Source organism: Antechinus flavipes, chromosome 4, assembly GCF_016432865.1.
Source record: "Antechinus flavipes isolate AdamAnt ecotype Samford, QLD, Australia chromosome 4, AdamAnt_v2, whole genome shotgun sequence".
NCBI classification, from domain to species: Eukaryota; Metazoa; Chordata; class Mammalia; order Dasyuromorphia; family Dasyuridae; genus Antechinus; species Antechinus flavipes.
Window position 1 is genome coordinate 473,201,890 of NC_067401.1, and position 20,169 is coordinate 473,222,058.

A 20,169-nucleotide genomic window follows, 5' to 3' on the forward strand; every position below is an offset into this window, starting at 1 on the left:
AGAAGAGGAGCTAAACATTGGCAGCCAGACTCTCCCAAAATGAACGTTGAAAACTAGCTTTACATGTTAATTGGAAAAAATAAAATACTATTAAGTGAAACCCCCCAGCAAGACCAGGAGCTAATAAACCAACTGGAAGCCTCTCCATTTCTGCGCTTTCTGAGCTGTTCTCCTCGCCAACAGAGCAGCAAGGGAAGCTGGAGCCGGAGGATCATTAGGCTCCAAACGAAACTCAGTTCCCAAGGCCAGAACGGGCCATTTCACTTCCGAGCACTTGCAGAAGCTGGAGATCAGCTGGGGAAGGTTTCCAATTAAAGGAAGGTAGTCATGGAGGGCAGGGAAGGGATCCATTTTCCCCTTGGAGAATCTGCTTGTGTTGGGTGGGGAAACTGCACTAACTTTCCTTTTCCTCTGGGGAGAGGAGATACTCCCGGACTCCGCCTCTGGGCTTCCCCAGCTCCCGCCCCATGGGAGAATTCTTCCCAGAAGGCCCATGCTCCCGAGCTGCCCCTCTTCCTGCAATGGAAAGTGAGTTCCTCTCAGCCAGAGATTTTCTTTTTTCTTGCTTTTGTATCCCCAGGCCACGTATTCAATGATGGCTTTAAAAAGCCTGTGGATTTGACTCGTTGACTGGAGAATTACAAATGGGGACCACAGGCTGGGCTAAAATTCCGAGGGGATTTCCTGGCTCCCTCTCCTCTGGCTGGGAGCCTCTCCATCGTCTTTGACTCACACTGTCCCTACGAGTGCATTTCGATTGGTGCAGGAGCCCCCCTTCTCTGCAAGAGCTTGCCCCTCAACACAGGTGGTCAGCCACTGGACACTCAGGCCACGAGGATGACGCGTCTGGGGCCTGGCCCAGCTCAGGTGAGCTTCTCCACCTCAAAACAGAAACAGCAAAGAATGCCCCCCATAATAGCTTCAACACTGCTCTCTTGGGGGTCTGTGATAGTATATGACCACCCCCTCAGATGCTTCTTAACTGTGAGACCCTAGGTGGGCCACTCGATCCTGTTTGCCTCAGTTTACTCATCTGTAAAATGGAGCCAGAGAAGGAAATAGCCAATCACTCCAGTATCCCTGCCAATAACACTCCAGTTGGGGTCCTTAAATGTAGAACACGACTGGACAACAACCAAGACATAGTCACAGAATGGCAAACCTGAATCACGCGCACGTTGATTTTACTGATGAGTTTCCCTGAGTAAAAGCAGCTGAGAGTTGTTCAATCATTTCAGCCAGTTGTCCGCTCTCTGTGACCCCACGTGGAGTTTTCTTGGCAAAGATATTGGGAGGGTCTGCCATTTCCTTCTTCACCTCACTTTACGGTTGGGGAAACTGAGGCAGACAGGGTGAAGTGACTTGGCCAGGGTCACCCAGCTAAGAATTGTCTTAGGGCAGATCTGAACTCTGGAAGGGGAGCCTTCCTTGTTCCCAGCCCAGGACTCTGTGCGCTGTGGCCCGGTCTAGATGCCCCACTTATTTCTAGAATTAGGAAATAATAAGAGAACACCCCAAAATGCAATTTGTTTTGTGGAAAGCTCAGAAATGGCTAATGGGGAACTTCACTGACAAACGTATCAGGTAGAAAGAGTCATCTGCACCCGGAGAGAACTGTCGGGACTGAATGTGGGTCGCAGCCCTTTTTTTGTTGTTGTTTGCTTGCTTTTTGTTTCCTTATTTTTTCTTTTTGACCTGATTTTCTTGTGAAGAATTCTTGCGAATTCACAATTCACAAATTGTGAATCCCCAATTGTGATAATTGGGGAAATATGTATAGAAGAATTGCACATGTGTAAACTATTGAATTACTTGTCTAGGAGAGAGTGGGAGACAAGAGGGAGAAAGATTTGGAACACAAGGTTTTGCAGGGGTGGGTGTTGAAAACTATCTTTGTGTATTTTTTATTAAAGCTTTTTATTTTCAAAACATATGCAAGGATAATTTTTCAACATTAACCTTGTAAAACCTTTTGTTCCAATTTCCCTCCCTTTCCCTCTCACCTAGATGGCAAAAATCCAATATATGGTAAAAATATATGTTAAATCCAATATGCGCATACATATTTATACAGTTATCTTGCTGCACAAGAAAAATCAGATCAAAAAGGGAAAAATGAGAAAGAAAATAAAATGCAAGCAAATAACAACAAAGACAGTGAGAATGCTGTGTTGTGACCCACCACTCACGGTCCTCTTTCTGGGTGTAAATAGATGATGAAGAGCTTCATCACAAGATCATTGGAATCGGTCTGAATCATCTCATTGTTGAAGGGCCACGTCCATCAGAATTAATCATCATGTAGTATTGTTGTTGAAGTAAATAATGATCTCCTGGCCCTGCTCATTTCACTCAGCATCAGTTCATGGAAGTCTCGCCAGTCCTCTCTGTATTCAGCCTGCTGGTCATTTCTTACAGAACAATAATATTCTATAACATTCGTAGACCACAATTTATTCAGCCATTCTCCAGCTGATGGGCAGCCACTCAGTTTCCAGTTTCTGGCCACTACAGAGGACGGCCACAAACATTTTTGCACATGTGGGTCCCTTTCCCTTTTTTAAGATCTCTTTGGGATAGAAGCCCAGTAGGATCACTGGATAAAGGTCATGCACAGATAACTTTTTGACCCTAGTTCCAAATTGCTTTTCAGAATGGTTGGATCCGTTCATAGTTCCACCAACAATGCATCAGTGCCCCAGTTTTCCCACATCCCCTCCAGCATTCATCATTGTCGTTTCCTGACATCTTAGCCAATCTGACAGATGTGTAATGGTATCTCAGAGTTGTCTTAATTTGTATTTCTCTGATCAATAGTGATTTAGAGCACCTTTTTGTATGATTAGAAATGGTTTCAATTTCTTCATCTGAAAATTGTCTGTTTATATTCTTTGGCTATTTATCAATTGGAGCTTGAATTCTTATAAATTTTGAGTCAATTCTCTATATATTTTAGAAATAAGGCCTTTATCAGAACCCTTGAATGTAAAAAATGTTTTCCACGTTTACTGCTTCCCTTCTAATCTGCATTAGTTTTGCTTGTACAAAAACTTAATATAATCAAAATTATCTATTTCATGTTCAGTAATGATCTCCAATTCTTCTTTGATAATAAAGTCCTTCCTTCTCCACAGATCTGAGAGGTAAACTATATTTTTGTTCTAATTTGTTTATAATCTCATTCTTTATGTCTAAATCATGAACCCATTTTGACCTTATCTTGGTATAGGGTCTTAGGGTGTGGGTCAATGCCTAGTTTCTGCCATACTATTTTCCAATTTTCCCAGCAGTTTTTGTCAGAGGCAGTGTTTATTTTTGTTTTGTTTTTTTATCTGTACCACTGATATTAATTTTCCTTTTAAAAATTGTTTCTGTCTTTTATTTTTAGCTAAAACTTTTTATTTTCAAAATATATACATGTATACAGAGTTGTTGTGAGGAACAAATGAGATAATAATTGTGAAGTGCTCAACATGGTGACTGTTGGAGAAGAGCTTTGACCCAAGTCACATGGCTGATGGCTCAAGGACCGTCCCATTGTCAGGGAGGTGGAGGCCCATTAACATTGAAGTCCTGGCTTCCCACAATTGGTGTCTGTGCTTGTGCCTTTTATCCCCTAGTAGACAATAAGCTCTGGGAGAGGAGGGTCTTGTGTCCCCACATCAACCCTTTATCTGCCTTATATACAGTAAGTGCTTAATAAATGTTTGTTAAATGAATAGATGAATGAATGAATGAATGAGTGCCTCCTTGAGGTGAAGGAATGACTGCATCTTCTCAAAGGCTTTGCAACAAATAGGGGTCCTGATGGGTCAGCCCTAAATACTAACTGAGAATTACTCAGACCAGAGAGAGAGAGAGAGTGAGTATGTATGTATATAGATATGTGTGTGTGAATGTACAAATGACGTTATACAAAATTACATGATGCTCAATTCTGATGTACATGGCTCTTTTCAACAATGAGAAAATTCAGGCCAGTTCCAATGGGAACTGAGTGTGGTTCACAACATAGTATTTTCACTCTTTTTATTGTTGTTTGCTTGTATTTTGTTTTCTTTCTCTTTTTATCCTTTTTGACCTGATTTTTCTCATGCACCATGATATTTGTGGAAACTATAAAAGAATTACACATGTTTAACATATAATGGATTACTTGCTGTCTAAGAAAGGGGGAAGGGAGGGAAAAAATTTAGAACACAAGGTTTTTAAGGGTGAATGTTGAAAATTATCCATGTATATATTTTGAAATTAAAAAAAGAAAATCTATATAATAAATATCATACAGTTTTCAAAACTAAAAAAAAAAAGAAAGAAAAGAAAAAGCTTTAGATGTAAAAAAAATAAGTGAGCTCATAGTGCTCAGCACAGTGTCTGGCACATAGTAGGTACTTAATGTTTACTGATAATGATTTATTGATGAAGTGAGGATATGGGATGATAGGGGACATTGAGAGTGTGATTGTACAATAAATAAGAAAATGCCTAAGCCCTCACTGACCTCCTACACCTTTTTCTGTGAAAGTTAATTGGGAGCTTTCCACTGATAATCCAAACTGGAGCTTGAATGGAAAACACTTCTTTTCCCAAATATTAATAAATTTATTTATTATAAATAAATATTATTATTAATAGTGATGATGATGCTAACCTTTCTGCAGCTTTTTACATTCATCATCTCATTTGAGGCTCACAATAAAGCTGCAAGGAAGGTGCTATTATTATCCCCATTTCATAGAGGAGGAAACTGAGATTAAGTAATTTACCGAGTAAATTGAATTTGAATTTAAGACTTCTTGTCTCCTCCCTCTAGGAGATGCTAAAACGATCAGACTCAGCAACTCCCCCTCTCTGAGAAAGCTGGGATTACCCACGAGAATTCCCAAGCCAAAGAAAGTCCATTTCCAGGAAGTCCCAGTTCTCGCCGGGGCTCGTATAAAGGCATGGTTTGGACCAGGGGGACCCTGCCCCATCCAGACTCAGGCCCACAGCTCTTGGAGCTGTGAGTTTTTCTAGCTTTGCTGGGGGGAGGGTAGGGGAGGAGGAGAGAGGGAGGACCCCCACTTTCCTTCCCAAGCCCCATGGCACTTCAGGAACCTGGAAATCCAAGGGAAGCAAAGGGTGAAAACCACTTATTTCAGACAGAGTCTTACAAAATGCTTCCTCTGGCAGGAGCCCCTCCATGCCACATACTCCCCACCCGTCAGCCCCCACTCCATAGTAACCAGTCTGGGGATTTCTCTGTGTCCAGAGCAAGTGGACACCTGCAGGGAGGGCAAACTATAATCTCTCCCAATTCAACTCCCTTACACTAGGAAAAGACTAGAAGTCAGGAGTTCTGGGTTCGACTCCCACCTTGTCACCTCCCCAGTTTCCCAGCTGAACTCAGAAAATAGGTCAAGATTGGCTGGGGCTGTTTCTCAGACTCAGTTTCTTCATTTGTAAAAAGGAGCCAATAATGCCCTATTACATACCTCATGGGGCTATGGTAGGAAAGGTGCTTTGTGAGTCTGGAAATGTTATTGAAATGTAGACTGACACAGCATCCAAAGCACAGGAGCTACTTTTTTCCTTCATTTCTGTAGCCCCAGCAACTAAAGCACTGTCTGGCCTAAGTAGGTGCTTAATGAATGCTTGTTGAGTGAAAGCTTTTTTATTGTGGATGAATCATTGTCTTTGAGGCTCAACTTTCTCATCTTTAAAATGGACATAAGCCTTGTTTTGTCTCATGCCCAGTGTAGTGTGCAAGAATGAGCTGGTATGGACTTTTGTGGCAGTAATGGATTATGTGAGTACCCTCTATCACTATGAAATAATTAACACAAGTATACAATGGCCTGGTTCATGTTAGAAAGAGAGGGGGGCTTCATAGAAGAGGGACATTTCAGAATATGTTTTTTCTTGTAAAAGTCAATTTTCTTTATTATTCTAAGAGCAGTTAGGTAGGTAGTGCAATGGATAGAGCATTATCCTTAGAGTTAAGAGAATCTGAGTTCAAATCCAGTTTCAGACACCTTTTACTTAGTAACTGGGGAAGTCATTGAACCCTGATTGCCTCAAAATAAAAAATAATAATAATAAAGAATTTTATTGGGTTATCCAGAACAATCATCTCATGTTGAATAGCTCAGCCCTCCTTTTCATTAACTGGTTTTTCGATCTTTTTCGGATAATTGCAGTAGCTGGTTTTATGCCTTTGATACTGGCAAAAAACAGGAAATCGAGGATTATAAATTAATAAAACTCTGCTAGGATTCTCCTTGCAAAGAGAGTTGGGCTTTTGGAGAACCTGGGCAAATTATTTAACTTCTGTTTGCCTTAGTTTCTTTATCTGTAAAATAGAGATTATAATAGTACCTACTTTCTAGGGGTATTGTAAGGATCAAATGAGAATGATCACATGAGTAAAGTTTTTAGCCAGTGTCTGGCATACAGTAGGTATTTAATAAAAATGTTCCCTTCCTCTTAAAAACAATTGGATTCTGAAAGTCAGATAACAAAAAAATTTATTGAGAGAGAAAGTCCAGAGGAACTGGATGTTTCTGGCCCGAAGTGGGCTCCCACCTTGGATGGGAAGAGGAAGACCTGGGTACAGAAGCAGACAGGCTTTATGCCATTAGTTCCTTGAAGTTCTCTCCCCCAAAGAATAGATTGGTCAGCTCCCCTCAGGATTACATCATTTCTCCCCTTCTTCCTCATGCATCCTAAGTTCTGTTAATGAGGTTCTAATTCTATCTGGGAGTGTCAGTTTATATGCACGAGGCTTATCTAGCAAGCACAATAAAAAAAAAAAAAAAAAAGTGTTTTCCCATCCTTGAACCCGGTCAACTTAAAGCAGTTTGCAGCCCAGACAGCTTTACAAAAGTTTGAAGTCATGTGAGTCTCTTTTCCTGAAAGCTTATTGGTCACAGATGCGTATTATCCTACATTACCTTGATGCTTACAACAGTCTGTGGCGACTCAGCTTTTCAGTCTTTCTCATTGTCTGCTGACGTTTTCTAAGGAACTGAATTTTAACTGTCCCGTGGAAACTTAACCCCGTTTGTCTCTCACAATTTTTCCTCTTTGTTTCTAAAAAGAATTGTTTCCCCACATTTTTCCCAATGTCTTCTTCAAATTTTGGGAACATTAGTTCACACTCCTCATCTATATTGTGAGCTCCCTCAAAAGGTAACTATTCTCATTTAAAATTTCCTTTTAAATTAAAAACTTGCAACCCGAAAGGGATAAGACTAACAAAGAAATTGAATAAATTGGGCCCAAACAAGAGGATAATAAAAACAAGAATATGCTCCATCTTCTTTAGCTAGGTACATGGTTCTGAGTGGATCGTCAACTCTGACCCATCATCTCCCCCCACTTCTGTCCCTTTTAAGGAGATGGAAGTTTGGGGTCAAGAATCAGAAGGGAACGTAAGCCGGACTTGAGAGGGGCAGCATCCAATGGATTCTGAGTGTAGATCTCAGAAGCTGATTGATTCAGCTGTGATTGCCCAGGAGAAAACAACCTTGGGGATTAGCATAGCTTGAAATAGACCAGTACCCAAAGGACTGCAATAAGATGGATTGGAGACACCAAAATAGATTGGCCAGCAGCTTTCCCCACCAAGTTATTTGTAAGAAAACATGTTTGTGCTACAGAACACACAGTACAAATGTTATTCCCACATTAGTAGCAAACTTTTAATGTTTGTAACATCAAATATTCCATTAGGTTACACCCCTTTTAAGAAAACTGATTGAACTAAAATTCTCTAAACTATACTGAAGATATTTCAGATTTAATTTCAATAACCAATAGAATACCCCATAACAGAATGTCCAACAGACAGTTTTATACATTATCTTTGCATTATTTTGAAAACTTTAAGAACCTTATTTCATACAGACATGTGTATCTAGCAATAAATAGATGACTGAGTCAAATATTCACTTGCTTATTTAGGATATAATGACCATATATTTTCAGATTGAAAACTGCAAGATCTGACATACCTGAATTGTATTCTTGCCTTCTATCGACCACTTGCTTCGATTATAGAAATTTGTAATAAAAAATTAAGGGTATAATTTATAATAGCATCAAAACTGGTTCTTCAGGTTTCAGCCTGAGAGCACATACAACCAATCATGCAGTAACAATTCCTCCTCATAGCCAGACTCGGTAATAATCAGGTGGGTTCCTATTCAAAGCAACACAATGGGGAAACTGAGTCATAAGGATCCCATCACAAATAGAAGTCAAGGTTGATCTCCCAACTCTTGTCCAGATACAGACCTTCACCTGTAACAGTTCAGAATCACATTCCTCTGAGTAAATTGTGGCACATTTCTCTCGGGTGGATTACTGACTTGATGATCCATCAGACAATCACACTTGAATTCAAAACTCCAAAAAATATCAGTTACAGTCCCAAGAGACTTCATCTTAAATAGTAAGTTTCATTAATCAAAAGTTCAAGTGTTTAGTTCTCAAGGATCACATGTCCTAAATAAGTATTGACTATAATCTTCTATCGATAACTTACTGAGATTCATCCCAGAATGTTCACAGCTTATCTTGATATCTGAGTAGATGATTTTAAATTCAACATTACACAAGTAATTTTGCTTTAAGATACTCAGTAATCAATAACCAAAGGCTCAGGTTTTAGAAATATATTTTTAAAAATCCAAATTTTATATTGTCTATAGCAAAAAATCATGTTTAGTTATTAACCATGTTCAAAGGGACAAAAGCATAGACTATTGTGCTAAGGATTCTTTTAAATAATAGGAACATCTTTAAGATGACTCAATAACATCTTTGATCTTCCCCTTTTTTTCCTTTTCTTCTCGAGCTTAAATTCATTCTGGTCTAAGAGGTAAACCTTAGACATAATTTCTCTATTAGAATTGTAGATTACCAATAAATCTACTACTTGTTTGGAGACTCTTATCACCCAAACAAACTCTTTTCCCAGGGAAACTAAGATAGTTTCCAGAAATATAATCTTTCAAATTAGAGGAATCAACAGGGATCTCAAAGGAGGAGCTATATTATACAACTATAAGCACAATTAACTCCCCCTCCCACCCAAACAATCCTAATTGCCCCTCAGTTTTAGAGGTTATATATTGTCCTTAACAATCCATTCTTAAGGTTCTTTCAGAGCTCTTTTAACCCTGGTGTAATGAGTCCACTTCTTCTCAGCCTCCGGACCTCAGTCTCAGTTATCAGTAACATCTGATAAGGTCCTTTGCACTCTGAGTCTTCCAGGAGGACTTAAAAGGAACATTGCCAGTATATAATTCCTTAAAAACTTATTCTTTGTTTCAAATGAGGGTTTTCCCTTTTTTCCCTCCCTTATAAAACTAAATGACATCTCATATGGGGAAAACCCCAGATCTCTTCTGGAGACAGTTCTAATTCTTTAACAAAGCAATGAGTGAACATTTGGTCCAAAGCAATTTAATCTCTGACATCAATTTAGCAATCTCTTACTTAAGAACCTGATTCATTCTTTCCACTTTCCCTGATGAGGGCAGATGCACTCAGTTTGCAATCCCCCCTGCTTATTTCTTATAAGCCTTAGAAGAAATTTGTTCCAACGTTATTCTAATAACCCCTCTCCCATGGGGCACTATAACCAATAAATACCTTGTTTTCCTACTAACGCGAATATTCTGGAGCCAGGCTCCTTCCTCCTCAATACCATCTTATTTGTCTTTAGACCTTTTTCAGATACTAGTTTTGCAGCTGTGCACATCCCCACATAGCCACATTTTCTTAAAAGACATCACACATTGCTTGAGCACCCCAATGGCTTCCTTAATCCAATAATTACAATTTTCCTCGTCATGGCCTTCTTCAGCATTCTCCTCCCACCAGGTAATTGCCAATATCCTTCAGGGGTTTTATTGTGCTGATATCTTCCAATCTTCCTCTTCCTCTTTAGAACATATTGGCACTGCCTCTATTTTAGAGGGTGGAGATAAGGACAAACATTTGGTTCCCACTCCTCCCTCTACAAAGCACTTCCTTTAAACATCTTCCTCATCAGTTAAACAGTTCCCCACTATCCCAAAGGTTATTATTCCCTTCCGATGTTCTCTAACATGTCACTATTTTGTTTACTGCTCCAAGGTCTTGTATTAATCCACAAGTCTCATCTGATTTCTTAAGGGGCAAAATAGGGGGTTTGTAAGGGGTCATACAAAGTGCTAACAGTCCATCCTTCACGAGTCCATTGATTACTGATTGCGATCTGATTTTTCCCTTCACTGCTACAGGGTATTGTTTAACACACACGCCACAACCTCTGGATTTTACAGATAGATTTAAAGTGGGGAATTTTTAAACCTCCCTCTTTCTGTCATTCACATTCTACCAAAAGAGGATGCATTTTAAATAGCACCTAATGTTTCAACACCTTTAATTCCAATATCAATTGTATAATTCAATCTCTGCCTAACAAATTATTCTCCACCTCTGGTATTTATACCTATCCTTTAATTTTTCCCATACACAAGAGTGACTTCTATAATAGGTCCACAGAAATCTTTTCCTTTGCTCCATTAATAATTCCTTAAATTTCTGATGAAGTTACAGATGGAGGATCTCTCTACTCCAGAAACTACTAAATCTTCTCCTTTTTGCTCCCAGCTAGTCCCATGCTTCAGATTTACTAGGAGTTCCCAGTGAGGTCTAGAAAGGAGGAGCCTCAGGTTACCCTAATCCTAATGTTTCTCAAAAGGTAAGAGGGACACCACTTTTCCTCCTTCTTTAATTCCTCCTGAAGTGTCCATTCTTCCCACAATAACAGGCGATCTGACCACTCCACCTTGAAACACTTCTTCCTACCCCCATCTCTGCAATAAAGGGGAAATTTTTTGCACTGAGTTTCTTTCTTCCTCAAATCAACTATAGGCTTCTCCCAATGTTACTTCACCTCTTTCTCTAGTTCCATATGAACAGTAATTGCCAATTATGGGTTTTAAACATAAGCAACAATCTTGGAATTTTCATAAGTAATAGCCAAATGGTCTTGTAATTTCCTCTTATCTTACAAGCAAAGGGGGAAATACCTAATCTCCTAAATGACATTTACTGAGTTGGCAAGGCTGATAAATAACAACAGATTTTTAAACACATTTTCTACCCCTTGTTAGTTTTTCAGGTTATATTGTAATAACATTCAAGGTACTAGATAAGTCAAATCTGGGTTCTACAATCTCAGAAAGAATCCATTACTTATCCGTTGGTATTCACAGAATCATTCAGTAATGGACTCAAGTACTGGGATTTTCTTGCCCAATCACAGCTCTGGAGTTTTTCAGGAGGCTTTTCCATCTGTTACTTTAAACAAGTTTCCCTTTTAGTTCTGGGAGAAAACAAGACACTCCTTAAAATTCAGGTAGAACAGAATCTATCACAACCAATTAGGTTTCCAATTTTAACACACATACTGAATGAAAAGTTAATTTAAAATTAACTAGTACTTTAGTTTGTGAGATTTCCCATTCCATTCAAGCATGTTCCATTCAAGCAAAATTACTTTTAGTTTTTTCCCAATTCACACAAACCTCTTATCTTTTGTAAGCCAGGAAAGAGTTCAGTGCCAGGTTTTTTGTTTTTTATTTTGCTTCAAATAGGTTTTTACCTTGAGATTTTTCCTGACGTGGTTCCACAAACCACAGGCTCCTTGCTTGCAGAAGTGGTAGCACCCTGTTTTTTCATTTCCCCCAAAGTTCCCAACCTCTAATCCCTTTCCATCTATGCTCTTCTCATTCCTAGTGCTTAAGCTTTCTCACTCACCCTTCTATGTACATAAATCTCCTTTCCTTCTCACTCTGTCCACTCTCTTCTATTTGTTTTTTACCATTGTCTCTGTACTAAATATATTTTCCTCTTCTCTTCCCTTCTTCTGAAAAGCTGATGCAGTCAGCCAGAGGCAGAGGGAGCAAAAAGAAAAAGATTCTCTTTTCCTGCACTATGCTACTCCCTAAGGAGCCCTGAATTAGCTCCCAAATTACCTTACCAAGATCAAAACCTAATTCACTCACTCATCCAGAATGACTTGTTTCATACATTCTGCAGATTTTAATTTCAAATGAATCACAACTGTTCCCATGGGATAGATTCTCTCTCCCTCCATGAACCAGGAGAGACACTGAACCTGCTAGTTCTTATTTCTAAAAGTACAGGCTCCCAGTCCCAAAGTTACCTGACATTCCCATCTATTCTACATTTCCCAAACCTAGGGCAATCTCCTATTTAAAGGAACTTTAAAACCACTAAATTTGATGGAGCATCAAAGATTGGAGCCCTAATGGAGCAACAGCATGGCCCAACACTTGTAAGGATCTCACCTTGAGCAGCTCTGAAATCCTGCACTTCTGCCCGATATTTCTCCAAGCTAGCCACACAGAAGCTGAATTCCTCTCTCACAAGCCCGCTCACTTTGGACACAGAAGGCCGAGTGCAAAGCAGATCCACACACAGACACCCACGGCTTTTACCTAAGGTTTAAGCCCAACATACCCAATTAGCATCCTCCCCATTTTCTTCCAGGGGATTCCTCCTCCTAGGCCTAAAAGCCACCCAATCCATTAGTGAATTCAGCAAGAACCCACAGAGTCTTCCGCTTGAACCTTCACAATGGCTCCCACAGGTCTGGGCAGCCAAGTCCCCTGTAAGGGTCTTCTGCAAGGAGGGACCCACCTGATCAACAAAGGGTGTGTTTGCCAGGTCTACCTAGTCATGAAATGGGTCTGCACAATCTCAGCTGCCCGCCGGAGCTTCCCCACACAGGTCCTGGGCAGCCAAGCTGCCCACAGGGGTCTCGGCAGGAAGCTGAGAGGAGATTTGCAAGTTCCCCTACTGTTTTGGGGGACTTTGGGAGCTCCGAGAGAAGCGAAACCCAAATACCAAGACCATTGAAATCAATGGGAGGGCTCTTCCCAGCACCCCCAGATCTCACCCCCCCAGTGGTCCCCTTTATCCTGGACGAGCCCCCACATCGTTAGTACAAGCTGACTTCGACAGTCAAGAACAGAAATTTTATTGAGAAAGTCCAGAGGAACTGAACATTTCTGGCCAGAAGCGGGGTCCCCTTCAGATGGGAAGAGGGAGTTCTGGGTACAGAAGCAGACAGGCTTTATGCTGTTAATTCCTCAAATTCCCTCCCCCAAAGAATGGATTGGTCAGCTCCCCCCCAGGATTACATCATTTCTTACATGCTGCTCCTAGACATGTCCCTCTCCCTCCTCATGCATCCCATGTTCTGTTAATGAGGTTCTAATTCTATTTGGGAGTGTCAGCTCATATGCACAAGGCTTATCAAGCAAGCACAATTTTTTTTAAAAAAAAGCCTTTTCCCCATCCTTGAACCTGGCCAACTTAAACCAGTTTCTAGCCTAGACATTCTTACAAAAGTTTGAAACCAAGTCTTTTCCTGAAAGTCATTGGTCAGAGATACCCATTATCTAACATTACCTTGAGGCTTAACACAGTCTGTGGAAGCAGCTTTTCATTCTTTCTCATTGTCTATTCAGGGTTTCTTAGGAATTGAATTTTAACTGTTCTATGGAAACTTAACCCTAGTTTGTCTCTCTTACTTCCCCTCCCCTCCATTTGCTCTGTCTTGTAGTACATTTGCATGTTATGTTCCCTCCTTAGACTATGAGCACTTTGCCTTCTTTATCAATACCATGTGCTAGAGAGGAATGGGCTCTAGAGAGGTGGCAAGTGACCGTGAGCCACTAAAGGGCTGGAAGAATCTTCCAGGACAAGGTAGATGACCACAGGACATGTTGAAGAGGAGCTTCCAACTCAGCTACAGGTTGGATTAGCCTTCCTGGCCCCTTCAAACATTGAGATTCTGGGAATCTAGATTGTAAAGGAGCAGATCCTGAAGGGCAGCAGGGCCAGAGACCCTAGTAGCTTCCTTCATCTAATAGTCTATCCATTTATTCATTTAACTATTTATCTAGCTAGCTATCTGTTCATTCATTTGTCCATTCATCTATCTTTCCATTCATTTATCCATCCATTCATTTATCTAGCTGTCTGTTCATTCATTCATTCATCTTTTTATCTACTTATTCATTCATGTATCTATCCATTTATTCATTCATATGTCTTATTAATTTATTCATCTATCTATCCATCCATTCATCTATTTTGCTAGCTAGTTAATTGTTCATTCATCCATTCATCTTTTTATCCATTTATTCATTCATGTATCTTATTAATTTATTCATCTGTCTATCCATCCATTCATCTAATTAGCTAGCTAGTTATTTGTTCATTCATCCATTCACTTATCTAACTATCCATTTATTCATTCATTAAACTATCCATCTATTTATTCATCTAGCTGTCTGTTTATCCATCCCATTTATCTAGTTATCTGTTCATCCATTTATCTCTCTAAATATCTACATTCACCTATTTATTCATTTCTTCATCTATCCATCATTTAGTCATTCATCTGTCCATCCATCCATCCATTTATCTATTTCTCTTCCTGTTCCTCCATTTGTTTGTTTAGGGTTATAAGAACCTTAGACACTCTGTTTAACCCTTGCATTGGAAGACAGGCAAGGAGGGATCCAGAAAGAGGAAAGGGATCCTAAGGTTATCCAAGTGTTGGTCAGGATTGGAATCCGAGTCTCCTTGTCCAAGGATCTTTCACTGAAGAGAGACTGGGGTTTGGACTCAGGGGCTCTGAGGCTGTCCAACCCCCCGCCCCAAGCCTTCCCGCCTCCAACAGTGCTGCCCCAGTGTTGGGGAATGAAGGAATGAGTGAAATGAAAGTGCAATGATAAAGCGCTCACCATGTTCAGTGATGGGATCAACGGTGGGATACAAAGCCTTTGATCCCTTGCCAAAGGTCAGGACTGATCCACGGCTTCTGGTTGGAAGGCCCCATAGTCCAATAAGGAGCTGCTGTTCACACGTGTCCTTTGGTCACATGGCCAGTCAGGATAAGGGGATCAGAGAAGTTAAGTGACTTGTTCCCCTTTTACAGATGAGGAAACTGAGGCTTAAAGCAAGGAAGGGACTTGGTGGTGGTCCCGTAGCCAGGAGGCGTCTGAGGCAAGATGGGCTCTGGGCTTTCTGCCCCCAGCGCTTGCTGGGCTTCAGGCCTGGTTCCGGGTCAGTACAGGGACGTTTGAGAGAGGGGAATGGGGCGTGAAAGCAGTCCTGCCTCCTGTGAAAGGTAGTTAGGCGCTTTACAAACCGGATCTCTAAAGGAGGCTCCTGCCCAGGATCACCAGGTGCCAGGGGGTAGAGCCGGGTCCTGACTCCCACCACAGGGTGATTCCCCCTCACTTGCCCTGTGTGTATCCGTGCGTGCACCAAGTGGCCCGTGTGTTTGCCCTTCCCCCTAGGCTGTAAGCTCCTTGAGGGCAGGGGCCAAGCTTTCACTTTCTTCTGCCCCTAAATCTTTAACACCATGCCCTGTACACACTAAGTGCCTAATAAATGCTTATGGCTTGACTGACTTTCCTGGCCTCATTTCTTCATGGATCAAAAAGAAAAGGAAGCTGGTGGTGACAAAGTCCTGGGGCACTTCCTGGGCCTCAGTTTATCCGTGTGTGAAAGAAGGGGCCTCCAGTGGCCCCCAGGGCTGGGCGCGCCCGCCTCTGGGTCGGGGACACGTGGGAGGCGAATTAAGGGCCTGCTGGGCCCCTACGGGGGCGTGTCCCAACGCTTGGTGAGGACTGCACGCTGCCGCTGCGGTTGCCATGGTAACAGGTGGGCGTGCGCAGCGGTTGAAGTTTCTGGGCGGGGCCCCGGGCTCAGAGCGCGGTGCATGGACGTCCCAGTGTGCGTGGTGCGCTTATTCACCTACTTTCTCGCTTACGCGTGCGTGTACGCCTTCCTACACATGTTGATTTATCTGTTCCACGGCCTCTTCCTGGAGGAATAGGCCGATCTGCCCCTTGTTCCCTCCGCCACCTCTCCTCCGGGGAGCGGGCAGAGTCCGGAGCGTCGCTTCCAGTGGGCGCCCAGGTAAAGGGTTTAGGATGGGGTGGGGCCGGGCCTGCCTGGGAGGCGGGGAAACGCCAGGTGAGTGTAGGGATTGGCCGATTTGGGGCGGGAACTATGGCCATTGGTCACTCATTGTAAAATGGGACGAAAGGGGACAGGGAGGGCCTTGCAAACTTGCATGAGCTTGGCGATTGGCCAAGAAGGTGTAAGTAGGGGCGGGGCCTCAGGAAGCGAGAAATTAAGGCAGGAATGAAGGTCATTCCGGCATAAGAGGGAAAACATTCCTTAAAAATGTTTATTGAATATAGTGATTGGCGGAGGAGGCCCAGGAATTGGGCGCTTCAGCACGGAGTTTTCATTGGTCGTTCAGGGCAGTGGGGGCAAAACACGCTTAACAATGCCGGTTGAAAATGGTGATTGATTGAAGACACACTAGTGGGGGCGGAGCTCCAGGGAGCCGGCTCTTCAGCACAGCATTCCCATGGTTGTTCACACAAAGGTGAGGCAATGCCCTCAAATTTGCAAAGAAGTGGGTTGGAAAGCATGGTTTGAGCAGAGTGATCGGCAGAGGAGGCACTAAGGGGCCATGAAGACCATTGGTTCTCTTAAGTAAAGTGACAGAGAAAGAGGCCAAAAGAAGAGTGCTTTATTGAATACTGATGGGCTAAAGGAGCAGGGACAGGAGCAGGAGTCCTGGTCTCAATCACTTTCCAAGGTAAAGTGACACCGAGGAAGTCCGAGCAGGGCTGGGAGCTGAGCTGACCGGAAGAAGAGAAGCGTCTGGGCTTATGGAGGAGGGGACGGGGTGGTGCTGATGATTGGCCACATGAGTGCAGAAAGAACAATGCATTAGAAGTCCGTTGTGACCCTGGGCAAATGACGTCACCATCTGTCCTTACTGTAAAATGAAGGCCTTCCAGCTCTACAGTAAATCAGCTCTCCTTTCCCAGCCTCACTGTCCCCTTTTATACAGCTGGAATTTGAGGCTTGAACTGGAATGATTGTCTCTGAGTTTTCTAGGCGCTGTAGCTTCTTCCCACTCTCCCTTTTTGATTATTGGTTTTAAATTGTTGAGGGGATGAGTTGGACGGGGGAGGAGCATAAAGATTGGCTGAAGAGATGGGGGAGGGAGAGGGACCCAGGAGTACCCGCCTTTGGTTGCCCGTAAGGGGCGGAGGGGGGAGGAAGACAGTCTTTGGCTCAGGAATGGGACACTCTAGGAAGGAGGGAAACTGAGCATGATGACTTTTGGTTCAAAAACTTAGGGAAGGTAGGGGGAGGAGGCAAGTGTGATTGGCTGAGGAAGTGCCAGTCAAGGCTTTGCCGCAGAGAGGGAGAAGACTGATTGGGGGAGGGAGTGTTGGGGGTAGGTAGGTTACAAGGTAAAGGATGTTGATTGGCTAATGGTGTGTAGATGAAGATTGGCTTAGGAAGGGGAACGGTGTCCAGATGGCGATTGGTTAAGGAAGAGAAAGACCAGTGTCCGGGATGATGATTGGCCACTGGGAAGCCCTGCGTGAAGATGACTGGCTAAGATAGGGTGGTCTCTGAGAGTGGGAAACTGAGCACGACGACCATTGGATTTAGGGGAAGCAGGTGGCCACGATTGGCTGAGGGGAGGGGAGGCACCACGGTACCTTGGGAACTCTGTTGCCCCGGGCTCATTTCGCATCTATCTGAGGGCGAAAGGGGCCCCTCCGGCAGCCCCCAGTATCGAGCGGCGGCCCAACGGTCTTTGCCAGCCTCTGAGTCCGTGGCCATGGCCTCGGCAACCAGCAGCACATGGGCCGCGGCGTCGCTCAAGGACCGCTCGTTCATCTCGTGGGCCAGGGACCGGGGGCAGTCGGAGTACAGCTGCGAGTTCGGTTCCTTCAAGTACCTGGCGCTCTGCAGCCTGGGCGGCGTGCTGAGCTGTGGCACCACACACACGGCCATCGTGCCCCTGGACCTGGTCAAGTGTCGCATGCAAGTGGACCCGAATAAGTACCACAGCCTGCTCAGCGGCTTCGCCGTGACGCTGCGCGAGGAGGGCCCGGCCGGCCTGGCACGCGGCTGGGCGCCCACGCTGCTGGGCTACTCGATGCAGGGCTTCTTCAAGTTCGGCCTGTACGAGGTGTTCAAGCTGCGCTACTCCGAGCTGCTGGGTGAAGAGGCGGCCTACCAGTGGCGCACCAGCCTCTACCTGGCGGCCTCGGCCAGCGCCGAGCTGTTCGCCGACGTGGCGCTCGCGCCCATGGAAGCGGTGAAGGTGCGCGTGCAGACGCAACCGGGTTTCGCCACCACGCTGCGCCAGGCGGTGCCGCTGATGCTGGCCGAGGAGGGCGTGTGGGCCTTCTACAAGGGCCTGGGCCCGCTCTGGATGCGCCAGATCCCCTACACCATGATGAAGTTCGCGTGCTTTGAGCGCACGGTGGAGGCGCTCTACAAGTACGTGGTGCCCAAGCCGCGCAGCCAGTGCACCAAGGCCGAGCAGCTGGCCGTGACCTTCGCCGCCGGCTACCTGGCCGGCATCTTCTGCGCCGTGGTCTCGCACCCGGCCGACTCGGTGGTGTCGGTGCTCAACAAGGAGAAGGGCAGCTCGGCCCTGACCGTGCTGCAGCAGCTGGGGCCCGTGGGTGTGTGGCAGGGCCTGGGCCCGCGCATCCTCATGATCGGCACGCTCACGGCGATGCAGTGGTTCATCTACGATGGGGTCAAGGTGTACTTCCGCCTGCCGCGGCCGCCGCCCCCGCAGATGCCCGAGTCCCTGCGCATTAGGCTGGGGCTGCCACGGGAGGGCTGAGTGCCCTTGGGGATGGGGAGAGCTCGGTGTGGGGGAGGGCCACGAGAAGGACCGGGAGCCACGGCCACTCCCGTCTCCGCAAGGGCTTGGGGAGGGGGGGATAAGTGTTTGCTTCTCTTTTCGGATGGACTGTGTGGAGCGAGCACTTCCTAGGAAAAACTGGGGAACAGCCGTGTTCTCCCTTGGCTTTGTCCCCTTTTCTTCACGATGCTGCTGCTGCTGCTTGCTGGCTCCCCCAAAGAACTGCTGGGATTGGATCCAAAGGCAAGGAGACTTGAGACTTTCAGAGGGGAAAAGTAAAGAAAAATCTCTGTTCTCCAAAATGTTATTATTCACTCAGCTTTCAACAACCATTCCGCCAGAGAAGAACATGGATCTTTTATAGATGTAAAACAAAAACCTTTGCAGACTCTTGAGGTTTTGTTATTTTGTTGAGTAAAAAGTTGGTTTTGTAACCATCTTGGGAGGGGGGGAATCAAGTTCACTGGTCAATTCTTTTTAATATTTTTATTTCAGTAATAATAGTTAGGCTATATGTGAAGTTTGTTCAACATAAAATTCAAAAGCCATGAGTCAATGTTCAGTTTGTTGTGTTAACATGTTTGTTGTTTCTCTGAAATAAGTGGGATTCTGAAAACTCCATCTGTAGATGTGGGGAGGAAGTTTGAGCTCACAAAAGTATCCCGTGATAGGCTTAGAGGTGTAGGATATTAAACTTACCGTTACACATTTGTAATACGTTGGATTATTAATTTTTTGGTTAGCTGAAAATGTTAATTTGAACAAAATACTTGAAAAAAAAAGCCTTTTAGACTTTCCATGAGCATGTTTGAAATGTTTTGAATGGTAATAAAGACCATGGTAGATAATAAGGACAAAAGTAGTCGAGACTTGTGAATTAAAAAAAAGTGAAATTTATTATTTCTGAGTTTTCTTGTCTCCAATTTTCTGAAATCTTTCAGTGTTAAAAGTGTTGAAAAAAAAAAGACAAGATGACCTTGTGTTGGAATGTTTAGGCTTTTCATTGCATTGGACATTTTGGATGGAAAATCCAAACTGTTCTTTTAAATAGTAGTTGTCATGCAATCACACTTTACCCAAATTCCATTCACAGAGACGGGTATTTCTCCCCACAGTTGCCACATAACTGAAGTGTTAGTAGAGAGTTGCTCTGGCCAATAATTTACCAAGTAACATACTTTTTTTTTTTTTTGCTGAGGTAATTAGGGTTAAGTGACTTGCCCATAGTCACATGGCTAGGAAGTGTTAAGTCTCTGAGATCAAATTTGAACTCAGGTCCTCCTGACTTTAGAGCTGGTGGTTAAACTACTTTCTTATAAATAACTTAGGGAATTGCTTCAAATTGTGTGAAATCTCAGCATGGAAGCTCGGTGAACCGGGCTGTA

At 43.6% G+C, this 20,169-nt stretch overlaps 1 protein-coding gene across 1 annotated transcript; it reads left to right on the forward strand.

The window, feature by feature from the left end:
* The first annotated feature begins 16,631 nt into the window (after positions 1 to 16,631).
* On the forward strand, positions 16,632 to 18,763 carry LOC127561677 (phosphate carrier protein, mitochondrial-like). Its single transcript, XM_051996853.1, has one exon. The coding sequence runs from the start codon at positions 17,741 to 17,743 to the stop codon at positions 18,761 to 18,763; it is 1,023 nt and encodes a 340-aa protein (XP_051852813.1). The 5' UTR covers positions 16,632 to 17,740.
* The last annotated feature ends 1,406 nt before the right edge of the window (positions 18,764 to 20,169 follow it).